Below are 24,565 nucleotides of genomic sequence, written 5' to 3'. Positions count from 1 at the left end.
ATGACTGGGCAAATTTATTCATTTAAAAATTTGCCCTGGCTGAGTATTTCATTTTTTTTTTATTAGAGAGAGAGAGAGAGAGAGAGAGAGAGAGAGAGAGAATGAGAGAGAGCACACATGTGCGTTGGGGAGGGGTAGAGGGAGAGAGAGAATCTCAAGCAGGTTCCATGCTCAGCATGGAGCCTGATGCCTGATGTGGGGCTCAATCCCATGACCCTGGGTTCCTGACTTTTGTTTTGATCCTGATATCAGAAGTTGGACACTCAAGTGACTGAGGCACCCAGGTGCCCCTGGCTGAGTATTTCAAATTCTGACTGGAAAACAAGAGTGTAAAGAAAGGTTAGTGCTATTTTCTATTTATTTTATTTATATACATACATATATATTTTAAAAGTTACTTTTCATTTTTTAATTACACAAATGATACATTTTCAAAGTAGGAAAACTCAGAGATATAGGTAAGCAATGGGTCTTAACTCTATCCTTCTAGATTTTTTTCCTTTGGACACACATACATATGTTTTATTACAATAATCCCTGCCTCTCCAAAAAAAAACCTTTCAAAAATAACAAAAACCCAACAGTAGAAATAAAGGTAGACTGGGTCCTAAATGTACCACAAGCGCTCATTCATACTATATACAAGTCTATGTGCATTCATTTCAACTTCAACATTTAAAATCTAAATTGATGCTGTTAAAATGATACTAAAAGAGGGGCGCCTGGGTGGCGCAGTCGGTTAAGCGTCCGACTTCAGCCAGGTCACGATCTCGCGGTCCGTGAGTTCGAGCCCCGCGTCAGGCTCTGGGCTGATGGCTCAGAGCCTGGAGCCTGTTTCCGATTCTGTGTCTCCCTCTCTCTCTGCCCCTCCCCCGTTCATGCTCTGTCTCTCTCTGTCAAAAATAAATAAACATTGAAAAAAAAAAATTAAAAAAAAAAAAAAATAAAAAAATAAAATGATACTAAAAGATTCCACCAGAAACACCAGCCATTGAAGAATAACTAGAACTTGATTCAGGCATGCTGCTGCTAAAGAGCCAAGTATTACTTTTTTCATTAAAATAAGTAGCTTTCTAGTACTGCATCCTTTGAAGAGAACAATGTCTTGCTGGTTCAGCCACAGTGCTTCACATATATGGTTACTGTTTTAAAAATTCTTCATTCATTCTGGTGTCCTTGAAAATATTCATCAAACATAGAAGAAGACTCATCTTCATGTTCCTGACACAAAGAACAAAATAGAAAATATTCATTTCCCCTAAGGTAGACCTAGTATGTGCTTACGTATTTTTCAGGTAATGCCCTACCAGGAGATAATGCCCAACTGCATTTTAGGTGTATTTTACAGTGACAAAAGGCATGAGTGATAGAATTTTTCCAGCTAAGTGGTAAATCAAAGTGCCTGTATCTCATTGGAAGCACTTTTCACTTGAGTTTACACCTGCTGATTCTCAGCTACTTTGCTGAGATAGCGGCCTACGATGACTACCACCAGGCTTCCCAGTGACATGTGAGGGCAGCCCAAGTTCAATTGGATTTCATCTCCTCTCTGCACATGCCCCCACGCCCTGAGAACAAAGAAACTTAATAATACTGTAGCCTCAATAACAGGGAGTAGAACTGATACTGCTTGTTGAGCAAAGATGTCAATTTCAGAGATCTCCCAGAAAAGCCCAGATTACCACTGCTGTAAGACAAAATTCAAGGAGTTGCTGGGAATATGTAAGAGGCCACTGAGTGCTGGCAAACACTGATACCAAAAGCCAATAATCAAAATTACCTTTGGTTCTTTGAATTCTAAGTCTTCTCCATACTGAATGGCAAAATCAATATGCTGTAACACAATGTTCATGCTTTCTTCATCTGACTGATCATAAGGTAAAAATCGAACCATGCTGTAGTCATCAATCTACAAGTTGGGAATTTCAGAAAGGGTCATTCTGAAGCTGTACAAGACTTAACTTTCAACTTACATTTTCATTTATAACCATTTATACTTCCGATTTAAAACATCTGCATGTGGAAGGAGGGGGAGGAGGGATAGACACAGAACAACAGCAAATCATCATTGATTTTTCTGGCCTCTGACCTCCCGGATACTCATTAACTTACTATTTAACTAGACACTTACTGTTTCATACGCATTTATCTGAATTCAACAACCACCAGGAATTTAAAAAGGGCACAGACAGTTCTGACCTCCCCAGAAAGCTTAGAACAGTAGACACATCAGTTATCAGCTACTGCCAATAACTACTTCTAAATTAAACTCCTGAGGGGTGCCTGGGTGGCTCAGCTGGTTAAGTGTCTGACTCTTGATTTCGGCTCAGGTCATGATCCCTATATCAGGCTATGTGCTGGGTGTGGGACCTGCTTAAGATTCTCTCTCTCCCTCTGCCCCTCCCCATGTGTGCATATACGTGTGCTCTCATAAATAAATAAGTAAGTAAGTAATTTAAGCAACAGACTGGCCACAGCCTGCCCCTACCTTCCTCCCTTTTGCAAGGAATAGGGTTGGACTCTGCTTCCTGTAATAGTGGCCACTGACTAGCTATGGGTAAACAGCTGACCAGGTTATGGTCAGGTTATGGTCGGGTTTTTAAAAAAAAAAAAAAAAAAAAAAACAACCCTGATGAGAGCCTGGGTGGCTCAGTGGGCTAAGCATCTGACTCTTGATTTAGGCTCAGGTCATAATGTCATTGGTTTGTGAGTTCAAGCCCCGCATCGGGATCTCTGCTGTGAGCACAGAGCCAGCTTCGGATCCTCTGTATCCCCCTCTCTCTGTCCCTCCCCACTGGTTCTCTCTCTCCTCTCTCTCAAAATAAATAAACTTAAAAAAAACAAAAACAAAACTTGAAAGCTTACCAGTCCACATATAGCTTTAGTCAATTTTTTGAACTTTTTGCTTCTTAAGTCACTTGCAGAATCATCTAATAAAGAATACATGTCTGGATCTAGAAACCTTCGAAGGAGAGAAAAATGATGAATAAAATGAAGAATAAATCAGGAACTAGTTTTGTAGACTGACAGAATTTCACATCTCTGCAATTAATATCTGATGATAATGGAAGAAGTGAACTCACTTTTCAATTTCCTTTTTAGCTTTCTTGCTCAGCAGATCCATTTTTGTCATGATGTTAACTTGTGGAATTTCTAGAGAGATCATGGCACTCAGGGCTGCCAAGATGCCAGAGATGAACTGAAGGAGGAAACAGAAAAGGGAAGATAAATTAATTGTTGCCAATAAAATTTGCTGGTCTCTGCATAAAAGAGAGGCTTTTACTCCTCACTGGAACAAAACTGGCCTAAGTAAAAGAAATGCTAGTCCTAAAGAAAAGACAGTCCATTCATCAGATGGTTGACCCTTGGTTTCCAAAGGTGAGAATAAAGAAGGAAGAGGTAGATTTAATTTACAGTGATTGTAAATTACAATTGTAAATTACCAAGCCCGGCTGGCTTGGTCATCTGAGCACACAACTCTTGATCTTGGGGCTGTAAATTCAAGCCCCACATGGGTGTAGGAATTACTTAAATATAAAATCTTAAAAAAAAATTTACAGTGATCACAAACCTCAATCTAGATGTTTAACTTCTTTTCATTGAATATTCCTTAAGTGCGATTAATGGGAAATACAGTTCATAAGCTAGACCAAAGGCCCTCAGAGAATCAAAAATAGACTTATAAACTATACACTTGCTTTATTTTTCTTGGTAAGTAGTTCCCCCAAATCTATATGATATCATATTTTGACTTAAAAATACATCATTATAATAACTGAATAAGGGATAGTAAATAATTCTGGAATATAGTTTTGAAATGTCCAGAATCACACAGTGATTAAAGAAGACTGTCACCTGCATATACCCATGACTAAAAAATCGGTATGATTGATCTAAACCTTGAATGACTCCACCATGAACTGAGAGTCAACGAGAAAAACTCCACAGACTCGGAACTCCCACTGTTCCAGTTGCTGGACTAGTTGTTTCATCACAGGCAGGTGCGTATACAGCTCAATCTGACCTACATGAAGAATAATAACAAGACTATTATAAACAGGAAATATGTGAACTCATTAAATTACGTGAAAAAAAATTTTCTAAAAATGGTTAATAAAGGGAATCAAAAGCAAGTGCTACAAAAGTGTGTGTTGTTTGGGAATATTCATCAAGCTGTATGCTTGGGATATATGCACTTTTCTGTAGGTTCAATTAAAAGCAAGGGAAAATAACGTGAGGGCACAAATGATCACATCTAGGTTAGACTCAAGTCTAAAATTCACAATTTTGAGGCAGCTTGGTGGCTCAGTCAAACACCTGACTCTTGATTTTGGCTTGGGTCATGATCTAATGGTTTGTGAGATTTAGCCCCATGTCGGGAGCCTGCTTGGGATTCTCTCTCTGCCTCTCTCCTGCATGTGCTTGCTCTCTCTCTCTCTCTCTCTCAAAATAAATAAATAAATATTAAAAAAAAAATAGGGGTGCCTGGATGGCTCAGTTGGTTAAGCATCCAACTTTGGCTCAGGTTGTGATCTCACGGTTTGTGGGTTCGAGCCCCACATTGGGCTCTCTGCTCTCTGCTGTCAGCACAGAGCCCGCTTTGGATCCTCTGTCCCCCCCACCTCCTGCCCCTCCCCAGCTCGTTCTTTCTTTCTCTCTCTTTCAAAATAAATAAATAAGCGTTAAAAGATAAATAAAATAAAATTCACAATTTGGCTTAAGAAGTTGTGCGTGATTATGTGTCCCCCACCAGCCTCACCTCATGACATTTCCCTGGGTTTTCAGTACTCCAGCCACACTGGCCTTCTCAGTGCCCCAAACCCATCTCACTTTTTCCTGTCTCAAGGCTTTTGGCATGCTGTGCCCTCTGCCTGGACCATGGTTTCCCTCACCTTCACCTCACAGCCCAGCTTACGGGCCACTTGATCAGAAGACTCCTAATCTTGCTATGTGGGGGTCTGTACTACTCCTGTGGAGAACCTACCAAAAATGAATATTAAATAATAATTTGGGTGATTTTGTTCATTCTGTTTAGCACTTCCACTTGACTGAGGGCTCCGTGAGAGCAAAGGCCATGGCTTCCTGGCTCTGTATGGTATTCCCAGCATACAAAGTAAACCCTCAGTAAACTCATGAATGAGTTAGAGTCAATGAATAAGAGCTTTGTACTTCACTGCAATATGGTTTAGAGCTACAAAGGCTCAGTCCACTTTTTCTCACTGAGGATAGAGCCAGCACAACTTCAAGGAAAAGGTCATGTTCAAATTGTAGACTTACCTGGACAGTCAAAAAGGATATAGTCATCCTCTACGTGGCCAAGACAGTTCTCTAGCCAGTCAAAATTATTGGCAAAGTATTCCATGCAAAATACCAATCCTCCATTGGGACCAAACCGCAGACAGTCATCCTCCATGACATCATCCACCTCGATCAGCTCTCGAATGTCTGCAAAAGATAGACAGGGCCCAGAATATAAGAACATCCATTCAAAAATTGTTATCCTCACTAGTGAGAGTTAATAATTATATAAAAAAATCACATATATGAAACTATTCCTGTACATGATTATTCACTTCTGATCAAGTAGCAGTATTTGTGGGAACTAATTAAATAAATTACTATATAGCCAGATACTGGAATCCTATGTAGCCATAAAAAGGAGAAGTTCTTTTAAGTATGCATGTGATACAGTCTTCCAGGTCTACTTTTTTATTTTTATTTTTTAACGTTTATTTTAGAGAGAGAGAGAGAGAGCGTGCGCGAGGATGGACACAGAGACAGAGAGACAGATCGAGAGGGAGACACAGAATCTGAAGCAGGCTCTAGGCTCCCAGCTGTCAGCACACAGCCCGACGTGGGGCTCCAACCTGCAGACCACGAGATCATGACCGAAGCTGAAGTTGGACGTTTAACCGAATGAGCCATCTAGGCGGCCCTCCCAGGTATACTTTCAAGTGAAAAGTTTAAGGTACAGAACTCTGTGTAAAAATGCCATCATATGTGTCAACAACAAAAAGACAAAGATTCACTATATACATAATAATACACATATGCGATTTTATATGCACAGACTCTATACGGAAAAACATCCTACAAACTGGCAACACTGGATGCCTCCAGGTAGGGGAGCTGATTAATGAGACACAGAGCTGGGAGGGAGACGTTTTCTTGTATACTTACTCTTTGTACCTTTTGCATTTTGAACCATGTGAATATATACTACTTATTCTAAAACAAGTACAACAAAACCAAACCAAGAAAACCAACTGCTATTTCTTAACATCATGACCTCAGGGAAGCTATGTAACCTCTCTGCATCTCACTTTATTTATAAAATGGCGGACAAATCATATATGCTGGGGTAGGATGAAGACTCCATGGGATAATGTAGCTAAATCACCTATAGCAGGAGCTTAAAAATTCTGGTATATGTATAGTTCTTCTCTACTACTAATTTTGGAAATTTATTCCTTATAACTTTCTACCACAGGTTTTTTATGTTTGTGCTCAAACCTACAATCTCTAGGGGCACCTGGGTGGCTAAGTCGGTTAGGCGTCCATCTTCGGACTAGGTCATGATCCTGAGTTCAAGCCCTGTGTCAGGCTCTGTGCTGACAGCTCAGAGCCTGGAGCCTGTTTTGGATTCTGTGTCTCTCTCTCTCTGCCCCTCCCCTGCTCATGTTCTGTCTCTCTCTCCCCAAAATAAATAAACATTAAAAAACAAAACCAAACAAAACCATAATCTCTGTTCACAGAGAAATGCCTCACTCATAGCCATGTTTATATGGGTAATATCTTCCTATGCACTTCCTCTCCCTATCAAGGGGATAAACATCTGACCCAAGTTGAGACAATAAAATAGGTCTTCTAAAAGGATGACTCAAGGGGTGCCTGGGTGGCTCAGTCAGTTAAGCATTCGACTTTGGCTCAGGTCATGATCTCACAGTTCATGGGTTGCTCTCTGTGCTGACAGCGCAGAGCTTACAGCCTGCTTCAGATTCTGTGTCCCTCTCTCTCTCTCTCTCTCTGCCCCTCCTCCATTCGTGTTCTATCTCTCAAAAATAAACAAATTTAAAAAAAATTTTTTAATTAAAAATAAATAAATAAATAAAAGGACACAAGTCAGTCATTAAGACACCTGGACCAGAAAGGGATGTGAACCTGAAGTTGGAGGCACTTTGCTGGGCCACCTGAAGCGGAGAAAGCTGGTCTGTAAGAGAGAGAAAAAGGCAGAGAAAGACAGAAAGCCGGCTTTAGTTTCTGTTAGTTTTTGTGTTTTGGGTTCTAGTCTCTCATAAAGCCTTCCTCTTGGGTTTTGTAAGAGATTCCCTTATTCATTCTAAATAATCCTTTTATATAAGCTGGCTTGAGTGCTTTTTGTTGGGTGCAACGAAACAATCCCAAAGCAATGCAATGATGTTTTTTCAAGGAAGATGACTATTCAACCTGCCTCCTCCACCCCACTCGCACCCACTTCCAGCCACTCTAACGTCCTGATGGCACAAATATCATTGATAGAAATCAGAAGCCAACCAAAGAGAATTTCCCATATTCCCACCACCACTATTACATGGTGCCTTCCACCCTGCCTTCCCTCTGCTTGCAGGGAAGAAGCACCCCACTCCAGGGACACCTGGTGGTTCAGTCAGTGGAGCATGCAATTCTTGATCGCGACATTAAGTTTGAGCCCCATGTTGATTCTATTTCTTAAAAATAGAAGAGATAATTTCTTTCAAAAAAAAAAAGCCCCCCACTCCTAGTGAAGGCAAAACCCTCCACTTGTTTGGGATTTCCCCTCCCTTTCTCACTCGTGAAGTTATTCCCACCGTCTGGCATTTTCAGTTTCTTTTTCTACTGGATCGTTCTCTTCAGCAATCAAGTCCGACCCAGTGTTCCAGTTAGCATCTCCAACGTTAAAAGGAAACCTCCCTTGACCTTCCTATCCCCTCCAGTTCTCATCCCACTTCTCTGCTCCTTTCACAGTGAAACTTTGTCTCCTGTCCGCGTCACTGCATCACCTCCGGGCCACTCTTCAAACCGCTCTGCTGAAACCTCTAGGCACAGTCACCACCAACCACTTCCATGTCCCCACGTCTAACACCCACTTCTGTCCTCATCTTACATGAACTCTTAACCATCAAGAACATCATCAAGCACAAGCTCTTTCTTGAAACTGTCTCTCCTCCTGGCTTCTGTGATACAACATTTTTCTGGCTTTCCTATCTCACTGACTCCACTGCCTCCACCAGACTTCTGAAGATCAGACAACTTCAAGGCTTGGCCTTGGGTTCTCTTCTCTCACCATACTTCCTCCTGAGATGATCTCATCCAGGCCTGGAGGCTTATGTTCTGTCTATATGCTGCTGATTTGCCAACTTCTATCTCTAGGCCAGACCTTGTCCCAGAGTCCCAGACTATTATATCCAATTGGTTCCCTGACGCTGCCTCTTAGATATGTCAGACATCTCCAGCTTAGTAAGTGCAAAGAGAACTGCCCTAAACCTAAACAGACTTGTCCTCCTTCCTGGTAAATGGTACCACATGCTCTCTTCAGCAATTCAGGACACTCAAGTCAGAGATCTAAGAGTCACCCTTGATGATTCCTCCCTTTCTTACACCCTTCTGGTTCACTCTCCCACAGAATGCTAATTCCATTTGCAAAGTAGATACCAAATCCATCTGCTTCTTTCCATCTGTACCATAACCACACTGGTCCAAGCCACCTAGACATTTTCAAGAGCCATACTGCTAGTCCCTGCTACTCCTGACCCCTAGAATCTCTGTCTTTCATCTGGGAGTCAGTATCTTTAAAAATGTATATTGGGGCACCTGGGTGGCTCAGTGAGTTAAGCATCCAACTCTTGATTTTGGCTCAGGTCATGACCTCACAGTTCATGAGTTCGAGCCCCTTGTTGGGGCTGACTGTGCAGAGCCTGCTGGGGATTCTCTCTCTGCCCCTCTCCCCACTTGTGCTTGCTCTCTCTCTCAAAATTAATAAATAAACTTTAAAAAAAAAAGATGACTGTATTTCTTAAAAAAAAAAAGTATATCGGATGTCAATCCCCTCCTCTGCTTTAAACCCTCCAATGGTACTCTACTGCTGACAGGTACTATAGATTGAATGTTTGTGTCCCCTTGAAATTCCTATGTTGAATACCTAATGCCCAAGGTGATAATATTAGGAGCTGGAGCCTTTGGGAGGCAACCGGGTCATGAGGATGGTGTCTCATGAATGGGGTTAGTGCTCTAATAAAAGAGGCCCCAGAGAGGTCCCTTGTCCCCTTCCATAATATGAGGACATGGGAGTCAGCAGTCTGCCACCTAGAAGATGTCCTTGACCAGAACCTGACTCTGCTGGCATCCTGATCTTGGACTTCCAGCCTCCAGAACCATGAAAAACACATTTCTGTTGTTTATAAGCTGCCCTGCCTGTGGGGTTTTGTTAAGGCAGCTCAAATGGACTAAGAACACAGGATAAAACCCAAACTTCTCATGTCCTACTGGCACTTCTTTGCTTCACTCATGTTCCAGCTCATTGACATACTTGCTTTTTCTGGAACACACCAAACCCCTTCCTGTCTCTAGGCTGTTTATTGCCCTGACGTTCCCTCATCTTGGAAGGCCTCTCCCCTGCTTGGTGAGCACATTACTAACATCATCAGGTCTGGGTCCAAATCTCCCTTCCTGAGACTTTTCCCCGACTACCCTTCCTAAACCAACTTCCCCACTTACTCCCTCTCATCAGCCTATTTGCAATCCTTAGGACGATCTGCAATGTTTATAAAGCATGTGCTCAACTGAATGAATAAATTAAAAGAATTTTAAAAAACAAAACAGGCTGCTTAATTATACTATGATCAGCAGTAAACCTGATTCACCACAGCAGGACTAAGCATGAAAGGGACAGAAGGGAAGTGTGACAAGGGAGGAGTCTACTCACTTAATTCTTAAACAAAGACCAGGAAAGGATACTGTCACCTATGTCCACATGAGTGGATGTCACCAAATGACATTCAGCCTCATGCTGTTCACTATAAAACAGGGAAGCAAACTGTAGTAATTAAAAATTTCAGCTTTTGTGCCAAGCAGCCTGCACTTATGGTTTCTCCACCCCCTTATTTTTCCTGAAGGAGGGGGAAGGCCCTGCTGAGGACTCACCAGCCATCACAGAGTAGTTGAAGTGTTCTGCTGCAGGATCTAGGTTCACAACTTGGACAGATCGATTGAGGGCTTCACAGTGCTGGACCATGGTGGCACAGTAGGTGCTCTGTAACGTCACAAGGCATGAGGGGTCAAAGCAACAGGCAGAGTAGTACAGCCCCCTACACCCCCAGGAGGACTCTCCATATCCTTTGGTTAGTATCCACTAAGGGTAAAACTATGCCTTTATTGACCAAAAATCTGACTGAAAACAGGAAAGGTACTGGGCTGGGAGTCAGGGACACCAGACTGGGCTGCAGATCCAGACCTGGCTGGGACTCATGCGTAACTTTAGGGAAATTGCTTCTCTACTTTGCTCATTTGTTTCCTTCCTTCCTTCCTTCCTTCCTTCCTCCCTCTTCTTTTTTTTTTTAAGGTTTTATGTTTATTTAATTTAAAAACTTTTTTTTAACCTTTATTCAGTTTTGAGAGACAGAAACAGAGCATGAGTGGGGGAGAAGCAGAGAGAGAGAGGGAGACATAGAATCTGAAGCAGGCTCCAGGCTCCAAGCTGTCAGCAGAGAGCCCAACATGGGGCACAAATCCACAAACCATGAGAGCATGACCTGAGCCAAGGTCAGACACTTAACTGACTGAGCCACCCAAGTGCCCCTATTTATTTTTTGAGAGAGAGTGGGTGGGGGTGGGGGGGCAGAGAGGAGAAACAGAATCCCAAGCAGGCTCCACACCATTAGCACAGAGCCATATGCAGGGCTCGAATTCATGAACTGCGAGATCATAACCCGAGCGAAGAACAAGAGTTAGACGCTTAACCGACTAAGCCACCCAGGTGCTCCTTAAGATTTTAAGTAATCTCTACACCCAACATGGGGCTTGAATTTATAACCCTGAGATCAAGAGATGCATGCTGTGCGGAATGAACCAGCCAGGTGCCCCCCTGCTCAGTTTTCTAATCTCTTAAACTGGGATGACCTCTACGATCACTAAGGCTCCCTGCTGCTCTAACATGCAAAAAGTGGAATTTAAGAAGATTTCTGATTATACCATGCAGCACACACAATGTCTATGTAACACACAATATCCTTACCAGGATGATTACAGTCCAAACAAAGATTTAGGTAGGGTGGTCAAGGATGATGTCCCTGAGGGGGGAATGTTTGAGCCAAGGGATGTGAATGTGCTTGCCAGCCAGGGAAGAATATTTCAAGATGAGAGCACACTGAGGTCAATAAATAGCCTAGAGATAGGCTATCAGTTTGCAACTTTTGGTTTAGAGAATTCTTTACCCCTCATGTAATCCTTAACACACTATGTTAAAATCTCTAGGCTACCTGTCTGTCTTTCCTACTCTCTATTTAAGGGCAGGGATGTGTTGGGGTGCCTGGGTGACTCGGACGAGTACACGACTCTTGATTTCAGCTCAGGTGGTGATCCCAGGGTTGTGGGATTGAGCCCTGTGTCAGGCTCCATGCCCAGTGTGGACCCTGCTTGAGATTCTCTCTCTCTCTCTCTCTCTCTCTCTCTCTCTCTCAGTTTTCCCCTCTCTCTCTGTCCCTCTCTCCCACTTGTGCGCTCTCTAAAATTGAAAAAAAGAAGAGAAAAAAGAAAAGAAAGAAAAAAAAAAGGGCAAGGATGTGTCTTATTCAGTTTTACAAGCCCAGAAACTAGCATGGCACCTGATACATAATAAATGTTTGATAATTGTTTCTAATTGGCTGACTTAATATGTTCAGATATAAACTCTACAAGGGCAGAAATGTGTGTATGTTTGTGTATGTGTGTTGTTTTTGTTTTTGTTTTTTTTTTTTTAATTTTTTTTTTCAACGTTTATTTATTTTTGGGACAGAGAGAGACAGAGCATGAACGGGGGAGGGGCAGAGAGAGAGGGAGACACAGAATCGGAAACAGGCTCCAGGCTCTTAGCCATCAGCCCAGAGCCTGACGCGGGGCTCGAACTCACAGACCGCGAGATTGTGACCTGGCTGAAGTCGGACGCTTAACCGACTGCGCCACCCAGGCGCCCCTGTGTATGTGTGTTTTATTCACTATACAACCCCCGGGGCCCAGAACAGTGCCTGGCAAAAAGAACATGCTCAGTGAGTACTTTGGATAGCAGGCATCAAAAATTTAGAGAAAGGTACTTGTCTAACACAGTCAGAAAATTCATCTGGGGGCACCTGGGTGGCTCAGTCAGTTAAGCGTCCAACTTCAGCTCAGGTCACGGTCTCACGGTTTGTGAGTTCGAGCCCCGCATCAGGCTCTGTGCTGACAGCTCGGAGCCTGGAGCCTGCTTCAGATTCTGTGTCTCCCTTGCTCTCTGCCCCTCCCGTGCTCATGCTCTGTCTCTCTTTGTCTCTCTCAAAAATGAATACACGTTAAAAAAGTTAAAAAAAAAAAAAGAAAAGAAAATTGATCTGGAATATAGAAGATAACTTCTATTACCCTTTCTCCTCAGTGACTTTTCACATACCATTCTCTCTGCCTAACAGGAGGCCCTCTCCATGCATCACACTATATTTTAATTAACAAGACACCTATCAGTCTTCCCAAATAGACTACAGGCACTGGGTAGGCAAGGGCTGTATTACAGTCACATGTAGATCTCCTGCACCCAGAAGAGGTCAAGCCTTAGAACAGTGTCTTCAAGATTGAAGCCAGACAACACTTCCAGACTCCAGAGCTTTTCACACTCCTGTTATTTGACCAGTATCTTCACCATTTCTGCAATATCTGAATGACCCTCATATCACTCTGCTAATACTTGCTTACAAGAAAAAAATAATCTCTATTGTAAACAGGAAGCCAGGTATATTTATCATAACATGAAGGTAACCGTAAAATTAAAGGTACCTTAAAAGGTACCTTTAAAGGTCTATTTGTTCTAGCTAAATACAAATGTCTGTCAAAAGCTCTGAGTCTAAGATCCGACCTCTGAAGAGACCTGGGGATTAAAGAAGTGTTAGATATACAAGCACCAAACTGCCAATTTCACCTCAATGCAAACTGAAAGAGAATTGAAAAGGGAGTAACTTTCTGAATACATGATTCAATATTCACTAATGTTAGGTCCATGTACCTCCTAAAAGCGACTCAAATACCAGAAGTCCACGTCTCAACCTCTAAGAAACAGTGATTAATGAGACCACACTTGAACCTTCTATGAGCGCGAGAGGGCCGGATTCTGGAGTTACACAAAACGATTCAAATTCCAGCCGTCACTTACTTACTAGCTGTGTGATCCTGGGCAAAGAACTTAACCTTTCTGTGTCTCGTTTTCTGTAAAATGAGAATAGGACTTCTCGCACAGTGTTTAAACGCAGTATCTGGGGTACAGGCACATGATAAACACTAGCAACCATCGTTAGTTACTCCACTTTCAAAACCACAACAAAAAGAGCACTGAAGCAGACTGCAGAGGCGAGCTGCCCGGGGTCCCCAGTAAACGCACGCGCCGGTCCCGCCGTCAGGACCAGAACCTCCTTGTCTCCCACGAGCTCGGACTTTTCTCTTCTTCTCCGGCCAAATGCTCACCTTCCCGCTGCCTGCCGGGCCCATGACCAGCTGCGCATACCGAGGCATACCGGCACTCCAAGTCCCGGGTGCTGCTGGCGGCTCGACACAAGGTCCCACCGCCCCGCTCCCTTCAGCCTTCGCGCGGCGCTGACTGAATTCCGGGAACACGACTTGCGAACCAATCGCAATCCAAAGTCCTTCTGTACCTTCCGCTCTGCTACATCCCTGACTACGGAGCATCCCGCAGGTCACATCTCGTGTGAAACGCGTTCTCAGGAAACTTCGGGGAGGGCGGGAGGGCGGTTCGCGTGTGCGCAGAAGTAGTTGACGGAAATAGGCGGTTGGTAGGCTCGAGACGCTTGGTTGCCTTGGTGATAACGGTTAACGGACCACACTCAGCATCCCTGAGTCTGGGGCTTTGGTCCTTGGTTTGTGTACCGAGGTTTGACCTATATGGTGACTCTCAAGATTTTCAAATTTGTAAAGGGTCTGGAATACTAAGGTGCAAGGCACCTCCTGTTTTAGAGGACATGTATATTTCCTTCTCGTGACTGATCCCTTCCACAAAAAAGATGCAAACGTGCAAGCGCGCCATCAACTAAAGAACTCCTGCCCCTCCCCCAATTTAACTCCTGCGTCGCGCATCTGCCCTCCCCGCTCTCCCGAAGCTATTCGGGCAGTGTCCGGAGCGCATCGGAGGGGGCTAGAATACCGCGTCCTCCTCTTCACCCGCGATATCGCCCGGCCTGACGCACGCGTGCTGACGGGGGAGGGGAGAGGGGAAAGCCGCTTCCGCACGCCGCTCGAGGTCCAGGCACCCGGGAGGAGATGCCGGGCCAGGGTCCGGTGTCCGACTGGACAGAATGCAGCTCTTCTGCAGAGCCTCCCGCAGTGGCCAGAACCGAGGGTGGCGGCGGCGGGTGAGGCTGAGGGGCCCTGACGGGTTAGGGAGGACGGCGACCGACCCTGGGTCGCGATCCCTAGTGGAGGAGGGGGTGGGAGTTGACTGCTCCAATAGACTGGTCCCCAGTGCACTGAAGCGAGAGGAGGGAGAACGTTTGTTGTGGCCGGGGTGGAACAAATGGAATCCGACTCACAGTTTAGGGGAAGGGCTTGTGAGATAAGGTTGAGTGTTGGTGCAATGACTAAACGCGGTGATTGCGACAATTGCCTGGGTGCCTTTTTCTGCCCCGAGGGGGCGCTGCGAAACCTGCTGGAAAATATGCCGTCTGGTCACAGGATCTCTACAAAAAGAGGGGGTGGGGGATAGAGCAGAAAGGGAGGTTCAACGGAGGACTTCCAAGTCAATAAATCAGTGCCGTATGTGCGACATTAGCCACCTTCGTGTCCAAGGGATTCATAATGCCAATGAGACAGATAATTAGGGATATTAGAGGCACCTTGATCTTGATATTTTCTTCCCACATAAGTTTTTCTTCATAAATCCATTTTATTTTAAGCAGGGTGGGTTTTTTTGTTTTTTGTTTTTTCATTTTTGTGTTTTGTTTTGTTTTTACTACTATTTACTGGATGCTGAAGACAATTAGTCTTCGGTACCTCCTCATCCCTTCCATCAGTTATTACCTAAAAGTGAGAGCTGCCGGGTGTTTCTCTCCAATTCAGCACACAGTCATGGCTCCTGCCCTATAAAACAAAATGACCATAATGTACTGAAGACTTTTAAAGATGTGGTCTTGTCTTTCTTTTCCGTTCATTACAGTGCTTGACAAAGTGTGGGATCCTAAATGTATCAAGAGATAAATGAACACTTGGTCACTGAATAAACTGAAGGAAGAGACAAGGAAGGGAGTTTTGTCTTAATTTGAAAAAAGAAAAAAGAACTTGTACAAAAATAGAAATATTCCAGACCAATTTATCAGTTCCAGTACACCTTAATTGCATACAGTAAAGAACAAGATAGTCTTCTCCATAGCAAGTTACTTGATTAAAAATAAAGAGAGCAAGAAAATGCCACGGATAACACAGAAGCCCAAACTACTTTATTGGGCTCAAAGTAGGAATTAGATTAAAAAGGCTATAAAAGTAAGACCAAATCTGGCTTAAAGCAAATCCTTTCTAGTAAAAACCTCAGATAACTCACTTTGAAAAAGCCTGGAGCCATTAGGATATAACCAGGATTAGAGGAGAAAATTTACAAGATGTTCTGTCTGATGGAAACATGAAAAGTAAAAAGCATACTCGACACTGCCCTTTTTTCATTTAAAATACTTTTTAGAAATACGTTTATTTATTTATTTTTGAGGCAAAGTGTGCCTGTGCGCGAGTAGGGGAGGGGCAGACAGGGAGACTGGAGACAGAAGATTCCAAGCGGGCTGGGAGCTCAAACCACCAACGAGGAGACCATCACCTGAGCCTAAATTAAGAATGAGTTTCTCAACAGACTCAGCCACCCAGGCGTCCCTAAAATATGTGCTTTCTTTAATGTTTATAAAGCTGTCAATTATTGCATATTATTTAAATCTTTTTTTCCCCAACAGATCACCTGGACTTTCTTATTATCAGAATTCCAAAGGTATTGGTGAGTAGAGCATATACAACAGATAATACCTATAAATAACATGGTTTAGAGATGCTAATTTTGCTATAACTACAAACACAATGGAGTTTTAAAAATAGACTTTATTGGCATCCTGAACTTAAAATTTTGGGGGGTGCCTGGGTGGCTCAGTCGGTTGGGCATCCGACTTCGGCTTAGGTCATGATCTCACGGTTCGTGGGTTCGAGCCCCCTGTTGGGCTCTGTGCTGACAGCTCAGAGCCTGGAGCCTGCTTCGGAGTCTCTCCCTCTGCCCCTCATGCTCTGTATCTCTCTCTCCTTCAGATATAAATAAACATTAAAAAGAACAATCCAGGTTTTTTCTCTTGTTAAGATATCTAATATCAAGTATTTATTTTTTTAAAAATTGTTTTAAAAAAAATTTTTTTTCAACGTTTATTTATTTTTGGGACAGAGAGAGACAGAGCATGAACGGGGGAGGGGCAGAGAGAGAGGGAGACACAGAATCGGAAACAGGCTCCAGGCTCGGAGCCATCAGCCCAGAGCCTGACGCGGGGCTCGAACTCACGGACCGCGAGATCGTGACCTGGCTGAAGTCGGATGCTTAACCGACTGCGCCACCCAGGCGCCCCTAAAAATTGTTTTTAAGGGTTTTTAAAAAATGTTTATTTTGACAGAAGGAGTGCGCATGCACATGGGGGAGGGGCAGAGAGAGGGGTACAGAGGATCTGAAGGGGGTTTTGTGCTCACAGCAGAGAGCCTGATGCAGGGCTCAAACTCAAGAACCTTGAGGTCAATGACTGGAGCTGAAGTGGATGCTTAGGATGCTTAACCGACTGAGCCACCCAGGCGCCCCCCACATCAAGCATTTTAAAAAGAGTACTTCAAAATAGCAATGAATCTGAAAAGAATTGTGTTTATAACTGATGTTTGAAATGTCCCAGGTATGGCCTGGGGTTTATACACAAATTGAAGGGAAAAGTTCTGACTAGAATAACTTCAAAGGATGTCAAATATTTCTCATTGCTGCTATGTTCCCTCTCACTTGAAATAAAGGATAAAACTTCTGGAATTAAGAGAGTAACACAGAACCCCAAAGGCCTCTCACTAATTTCTGGTTGCGGTGAGGGGAGCAATTTCAATTCTACGATGTATAAACTTAGATTCACTTTATTTTTCCTTGGCAATTTTATAGTCATTACAGTTACCTCAGAAAAACACAGACATATATGATTGTGTATATACATAAAAATGCATATGTACATATAAATAAAGTGGTTGCTTTAAAATGAAATTGCTGGATCATATGGCAATTTTATATTTAATTTTTTGAGGAACCACCACACTGTTTCCACAGCCGCTGCACCATTTTACATTCTCACCAGCAATGCACAGGGTTCCAATTTCTCCACATGCTAGCTAACACTTGTTTTCGTTTCAAAAAATTTTTTTAATGTTTATTTTTAAGAGAGAAAGAGGGACAGAGCTCAAGCGGACAAGGGCAGAGAGGGAGGCACAGAATCGGAATCAGGCCCCAGGCTCCGAGCCGTCAGCTCAGAGCCCAACTTGGGCTCAAACTCACGAACTGTGAGATCATGACCTGAGCCGCTTAACTGACTCACCCAGGCGCTCCTGTTTTCATTTTTTCAAGTTTGTTTTTATTTATTTTGAGAGAAAGAGACAGCAAGCAGAGGAGGGGTAGAGAGAAAGGGAGACAGAATCCCAGGTTGGCTCTGTGCTGTTAGCAGAGAGCCCGATGCAGGGCTCAAACTCACGAACCATGAGATCATGACCTGAGCTGAAGTCAAGAGTTAGACAACCAACTGAGCCACCCAGACACCTTCATTTTTTTTTTTTTTTTTTTTTTGGTGATAATTACCCTTATGGGTATGAAATGATACTTCATTGTTACTTTGTGTTTCCCTAATAGTGAGCATCTTTTCTTGTGCTTATTGGCCTTTTGTGTGTCTTACTTGGAGACATCCAGTCTATTCAAGTCCTATGCTCATTTTTCAATTGGGTGTTTGTCACTGAGTTTAACTGTTATCTTTAAATGTTTAATTTTCTGTGAAGAAAGGCTACCAAGCTTTTGACAAGTTAAATTTTAGTCCAGGCTATAATACGCATCTCAGAAATAATGAATAGCAGGGATACAAAAGATATAGTCTTAGATAATTAGCCCACATTTATCACTCGAAAAAGGATTTAAAAAAAAATAAGCTTTTATTACTATAGATTCCAAATTATATTTTAAGGGTCATAATGACATAATTTCCAGATAATTGTTTCTTTATTGGCAAACTAGTGAGTCCTTTAGTATGCAAATATAACACTTACTTATCTGCATTAACTCTCCAATTTGTCAAAATCTTTTTCTTTTTTTAAATTTTTTAGATGTTTATTTATTTTTGAGAGAGGGAGACGGAGTGCAAGCAGGGGAGGGGCAGAGTGAGAGGGAGACGCAGAATCCAAAGCCAGCTCTGGGCTCCAGGCTCTTGGCTATCAGCACAGGGCCCGACACCGGGCTTGAATCCATGAACTCTGAGATCATGACCTGAGCTGAAGTCGGATGCTTGACCAACTGAGTCACCCAGGCATCCCTGTCAAAATCTTGAAGAAATAAATAACTAAAATTTAATATGTAAAATTGTAATGGACTTTGTTGTCAATACTGAAACAAAAGTGTGCTTATTTAATTCAACTTACTGAATATAAACTTTTAACTTAAAAATTTGTTCTGCCAGCTTTATTTGTAATAGCCTAAAACTGGAAACAACCCAAATGTCACCAACAGGTGGATAGATATATATCAAGAATAAAAAGGAATGAACTATTGTTACACATCACATAGATGGATTTCAGTATAATTATGCTGAGTGAAAGAAGCCAGACACAAACAGAATATATGCTGTATGTTTACATTTATATCAAACTCAAGAAAATGCAAACTACGCTATAGTGATACTAACTGTAGTGATAGAAAGCACATCACTGGTTGCCTGGAGCAGGAGAGTGTGTGGGGACTTGGGGAGTGTTTCAAAGAGTTATTTCCTGGTTAAATTTCACCAGATACTGTTTTCCCCCAAACTGTTAATGAAGTTTTTACCCTAGATTAAGTTACTGATCTCAATATGTCTGAAACTGAAAACTAGTTTCATTCTCCTAGATATGTCTCAAATTGCATTTTGTATTAAAAGACTATTAGTCTACCCACATCGGTATTAAAAACATGAACAGAAATTATGTAAAAATAAGTTTTAGTAAATTTCTGCAAAGCCCTTTGTGTTTTAACACTGCCTCATTAAAGGTATAAAATTTGTGTTATTCTATCTTCTATCTTGAGTTTAATACTAACATACTAAAATCAAATGAATGATAAAATATTGTAAATCTTTAAAGTGCAAGTCTTGCATGCATATTCTTGTCTAGTATAGTTTGACATACGATAAACTAAACATAGTTTGCATCTCACCTGAGTTCAAAATAATGTAGTCTATATATAATTATATATATATAGAGAGAGAGACAGAGAGAAAATATTTGTAAATATCTTAGACTTTTGTATGCTCTCAAACCAAATGGCATATCATACAGCCTCTTGAACTTTAACAGAGTGACTCATATTCCTACTGCAGGGTAGTCAGGGACATGTGTAAATATATAGATATTAATAATTAATTTATTGAGTACATCTTTGCTCATGAAATTCACCTAATAATGTCCTGCCCACAGACAGAATCAAAGACGGACCCAACACACACATAGCCAAGCTGCAAGAGTTATGGAAAACTCCTCAAATTCAAGCAATTAACATCCCTAAATCAATGACAGATGCGTCTTTTCTAAAGGTATGCTAACTAAATACCAATGCTTTATTTAAATGCCAAATTCTTTGTATTCAGAGCTGAACTTTTTATTGGAGATCTGCTGCTTAGAGGGTAAGGCACTTGAGAAGACAAGGTACACCCAGCATATTGTCTAGGACTCCATAAATATCTGTGGAGTAAACTCAGGAATGTATGCAAGGATTTTATCATTATAGATTTCTCATCATAAGAGTTCATTTAGGGCTTCATGATACTTGACATCTAATGTACCTTCACTCAGAAAGCTTAATGGCCCTGAGGAAAGTTACATTCCAGAGATGGAAACCCAAACTCCTAGATTTCACTGAAGGACTGCAAAATTAGAGGCAAGCTAATAAAGAAAATGGCAATAAGCATTTTATAACTGTTGAACCTCTATTACCTATTAAAGGTCATATCTGCCAGATGTGTCCCTGTTAGAGGAAAGCAAATTAAGGTTACAAAAGATCTGTGCAAATTGGTCAGATTTTTTTGACCAGCATTTTGAGTTTTCACTGAATTTATTACCTGTTCAGTTCAGTAAATCCCGTGTGTGTATACACACATACAGACACAGTGTAGCCTTGCATTTTAAGTGAGTGTTACCTTCTAAAATCAGCAAGTGAAAATCTTAAGTCAAAATTACTTTCATCAAAGACCGATAGACTATTCCCCAGTTTGTTCAACACAGTTATTCTTCTGGTGCTAGAAAAGACTATTTCTTTAGTTAAGACTAAGTAGAGTAGTTGAGTAGTTGAGATAACCACATGATACCTCAAAAATATTTGGAAGATGCCCACATTCACTGAGAGGCACACAGGAACTATGTCTCACTGACAGAACAGCGAATCTCTACTCTCCTTTTTTTTTTCCTTTTTAAACGTTTATTCACGTTTTGATAGAGACAGAGCATAAGTGGGGGAGGGGCAGAGAGGGAGGGAGACACAGAATCAAGAGGGAAGCTCCAGGCTCTGAACTGACAGCGGGGCTTGAGCTCACAGACTGTGAGATCAACCTGAACCGAAGTCGGACACTTAACCGACTGAGCCACCCAGGTGCCCCAACTCTCCTTATTCTTCTAGATCACTGGTTCTCAAACTTCATTGGGCATTTGAATCACTTGAGTGCAAACAGGAGGCAGGGTCACTTGTACTGTTTAAATGGCCATTTCTTTCTTTTCTTTCTTTCTCTTTTTGGACAAATTAAGATAGTTGAATTGGAATAAATAAAAATACAGATGGTTCAGCTGTCCTGAACATTCAGCCTTTCAGATAAAGAATCTTGGCAACCTCTGTTCTACAATGCCTATAAACCTTGTTTGTATTTTAGCAGCCAGACTTCACCTTAGGCCAGAAGCGTTATCTGTGCAGCATTGCTAAGATCTATAATGCAAACTACCTGCGGATATTAATGAAGAAGCAGTATATGCATGTGATCCAGCGCAACTCACAAAAGCCAGGCAGGTGCACCTCATTCGTTTCTCACTAGTTCTGGCAAGAAACAAGAGGGCCTTCTAACAGAGCTGGTCTGTATGACAGGTATCTTCACTCATCACAGAAGCCGCCTCATTTCTCGTCACTCACAAAAGCAGCATTACCCCTGCACCACATGGCGACACCAGTTGGAGAGAGTGGACTTGGGGCCTTCTAACATCGCAGCTGCACCTGCACCTGAAATGATCCTGCAACATTCACTCTGGCGACCAGTGAGGAACAAAGAAGGGTCTGTTTCTTATTGTTTAAAAGGAGGAAAATATATCCCAATTTTATCTGAAGGGTAGCTAAATGAGATGAAAGCTTGTTTCCTAATATGTTCATTTTGCTACATTCAGAGTAGGTTAGACAAAAAGCACAAAAGGATGTTATCTTATGGTCTCTTTACTGATCTGACTGGAACATGCCACTCCTTTTAGAACATCTTTTGTGGAATTGTAAAAATTTCTTGATCAGCTAGAAATATGGAAGACTGCCCTTTTTAGTAATTCCCACTCAAATTTAAAATAATACAAACACTTCCAAAAGGAGCATATGGTTGCTTCTGCACAGGGGACTACTATAAACAAAAAAGGAAAGAAAAAAGAAAATAAGCCTGATTATTCAACCTGTACTACAATAGTGAGCTTTGCATTTCAGGGTTAATAAGTCACAGGAGAATTCAGAGATTGAAAGAGTCTTTTTGGTGATACTGGCAGCTTAATAAAAAGAATCTGTATGGTCTTCTACATGCATTAGACAGTTGTTCATTTCACTGGCTCCAATTAAGATACTTCTCTTTCTTACAGTTTAAAAACTGGATATGCATCCAAAACAAGATGTAAGTCACTGAAGATTTTTAGAAAACCAGGCAGACTGTTCATGCAATCAGGTAAATGTGGATTTTTTTTTTAATGTTTATTTTTGAGAGAGAAAGAGAGCATGATTGGAGGAGGAGCAGAGAGAGGGAGACAGAACTCGGAGCAGGCTCCAGGCTCTGAGCTGTCAGCACAGAGCCTGACACAGGGCTCAAACTCACAGACCGCGAGATTATGACCTGAGTCAAAGTCGGACGCTTAATTGACTGAGCCACCCAGGTGCCCCCCCCCCCTTTTTTAAACACGGAATTTTAAAATAGCATTTTTAAAGATCTTATGTTAAAAAATACATTTTTTAAATGTTTATTTTTGAGAGGGAGAGTGTGAGCAGGGGAGGGGCAGAGACAGACAGGGACAGAGGATCTGAAGCAGACTGCACCAACAGCAGAGAGCCAGATGCAGGACTTTAACTCATGAACCAGAGATCGTGACCTGAGCCAAAATCAGATGCTCAACAGACTTAGCCACCCAGGTGCCCCGTGCTTAAAAAATATTAACCCAATATAGTTTCATTTCTATTACAGAAGACATTAAAAATATAGAATATTATTTGCTTTTAATTCTCCAAATAAAATAAATATGAAATATAGTTTCTGCGTTTATCTAAATGGACATGCTGCTGAGGGGAGTAAAATTCAAGGCACTTCTAATTCTAAACAAAGGTATTCATAATATCACGGTCGGAGACTTAACAGAGAATGAATTTCTGAGAACTCACAGCCACAAACATGAGTTTTTTAAGCCATAGCATTTTTATGAGATAGTGTCATTTTTGGATAGACAACATATTTTATATAGCATCATAGTTTACAAAGGGCTGTATCACCTATATCATTTTGTTTAATATTCAACAACCCAGTGGAAGCAAGCCAACCAAGTGGTATTATCACAATTTTATGGGGCAACTCAGAAAAATCTAGACTTGGTAAGAATCAGCATAAAGGATCCTTCTATCACAAGTACAGAATACCACAAAATGAAAAAGGCAAAAGAGGAAGAAAGAATGCTCAGAAGTATTCCTCAGAATTGATAACGTGGAGAGGACTAAGTGGAAGTTAAACAATTTCCTAGTTGCTACACAATGAGTAGAGAAGTGGGTAGGAAGGAAGTGGGGAAGTTAGGCCTTCTGAACTCCTGGCTCCTTGCTGTATGACAGTGCTGCTCAGCTCTGCTTAAATACCATAGTATACCTGTCCGAGAAATGAGGGAAATGGCAGGGGAAAAAGTAAGTCTGGGTCCAGAAAGAATAGCTGGATGAACTGCAGTGCAGATAGGGGGAAAGTGTCTGTGGTCACCAATGGAAGGGAGATGGGCAAGGACTTCAGGCTTACTGAGATGAGACTGCTGAAGCCGTAACTTTCGCATAACCAAGAGATTTTGAAAGCAAAGAGAAAACAAGACTCAGTAACAGAGAATTTGCTATAAGTTGGCCTGAATACAGTACTTACTACGACTCTTACTTTACAAAGTTAAGACATTTGGGGGAAGGGAGAAGTGATTAAGTTTTGAAAATTGCAGGCCATTTATTTCTGTGAAAGGTTATTACTAAGATAGGCCATTTTGAAGGTTGTTCTTATGTACAGATCTCAATATTCAGGATGAAATACAACTTTATTTCCAAAACAGATATTATAAACTTATTTTCCTTTCAGTTTCTACAAATGATTCTGAATCCTACATGAATGAAGAAAAAAAGGAAGAAGATTTACTAAATAAGTATATGCAATCAATGTCAATTGAAGAACAAGAACATGTGATGTTAACTTGACAATCTTGTCTTGTGAGTCAATGAGGTGCCAAAGGTGGGGGGTTGGGGTTGTGAATTGTGTCCTCTCTCTACATTTAGGATAGTATTGTTATTCACCAGTAAGTCATTAAGTAATTTTAGTTTGTTCAGAAACTTTTACAACAGTGTAATTGGTTTGATGTAGTTCCATGTGCTAATTGATACTTGTGTAATAAAATTTATGTGTAATATTTGCTTGTATTTCTAGCTAGATACAATTAAAAATTTTCTTGTGGCTTAAAATTGAATTATTTTTCTTTAACCCTGAGAGGTAAATTGTATAATTATTTTTCTGCTTACAGTAAGTCCTAAAACAGCAACATTGGAATTCCCTACAAATTATTTTCTTGACTGGGCTAAGGAAAGCCCTGAAATATCCTGATACAGAACAGC

The 24,565-nt window shown here is 41.6% G+C and overlaps 2 protein-coding genes across 3 annotated transcripts; one reads left to right on the top strand and one right to left on the bottom strand.

Annotated features, from left to right (window-relative positions):
* Positions 1-958: 958 nt before the first annotated feature.
* Positions 959-14,488, bottom strand: GPN3 (GPN-loop GTPase 3). Of its 2 annotated transcripts, XM_030336654.1 has the most exons (9): positions 13,693-14,488; positions 10,159-10,267; positions 7,139-7,210; positions 5,278-5,445; positions 3,900-4,024; positions 3,084-3,199; positions 2,866-2,962; positions 1,781-1,909; positions 959-1,221 (listed from the first exon to the last, which is right to left on the bottom strand). In XM_030336654.1, exons 1-9 carry the CDS (start codon positions 13,912-13,914, stop codon positions 1,159-1,161), a joined length of 1,101 nt encoding a protein of 366 aa, XP_030192514.1. In that variant the 5' UTR covers positions 13,915-14,488; the 3' UTR covers positions 959-1,158. The 2 variants fall into 2 exon arrangements, with proteins under 2 accessions (XP_030192514.1, XP_030192515.1); XM_030336655.1 differs by lacking the exon at positions 7,139-7,210 and having other exon boundaries at positions 13,693-14,129.
* FAM216A (family with sequence similarity 216 member A) lies at positions 14,469-24,415 on the top strand. Its single transcript, XM_030336656.1, has 7 exons — positions 14,469-14,594; positions 16,173-16,213; positions 19,924-20,039; positions 21,366-21,495; positions 21,575-21,758; positions 22,318-22,400; positions 24,039-24,415. Exons 1-7 carry the CDS (start codon positions 14,503-14,505, stop codon positions 24,152-24,154), a joined length of 762 nt encoding a protein of 253 aa, XP_030192516.1. The 5' UTR covers positions 14,469-14,502; the 3' UTR covers positions 24,155-24,415.
* Positions 24,416-24,565: the final 150 nt, after the last annotated feature.

Source organism: Lynx canadensis, chromosome D3, assembly GCF_007474595.2.
Source record: "Lynx canadensis isolate LIC74 chromosome D3, mLynCan4.pri.v2, whole genome shotgun sequence".
Taxonomy (NCBI): Eukaryota; Metazoa; Chordata; class Mammalia; order Carnivora; family Felidae; genus Lynx; species Lynx canadensis.
This window is presented reverse-complemented; position numbering and strand designations above follow the sequence as displayed.

Bases quoted from the DNA above. Each gene is read 5' to 3' on its own strand.
- GPN3 (XM_030336654.1), bottom strand. From the start codon at position 13,914: ATGCTCCGTAGTCAGGGATGTAGCAGAGCGGAAGGTACAGAAGGACTT. The intron at 4,025-5,277 runs GTAAGTCTACAA...TTCTTCATGTAG, and splicing joins TATCCTTTTTGACTGTCCAG to GTCAGATTGAGCTGTATACG. The intron at 3,200-3,899 runs GTTTAGATCAAT...TTCCTCCTTCAG, and splicing joins TCATGGTGGAGTCATTCAAG to TTCATCTCTGGCATCTTGGC.
- FAM216A (XM_030336656.1), top strand. From the start codon at position 14,503: ATGCCGGGCCAGGGTCCGGTGTCCGACTGGACAGAATGCAGCTCTTCT. The intron at 14,595-16,172 runs GTGAGGCTGAGG...TTTCCCCAACAG, and splicing joins ACCGAGGGTGGCGGCGGCGG to ATCACCTGGACTTTCTTATT. The intron at 21,759-22,317 runs GTCTGTTTCTTA...TCTTTCTTACAG, and splicing joins CCAGTGAGGAACAAAGAAGG to TTTAAAAACTGGATATGCAT.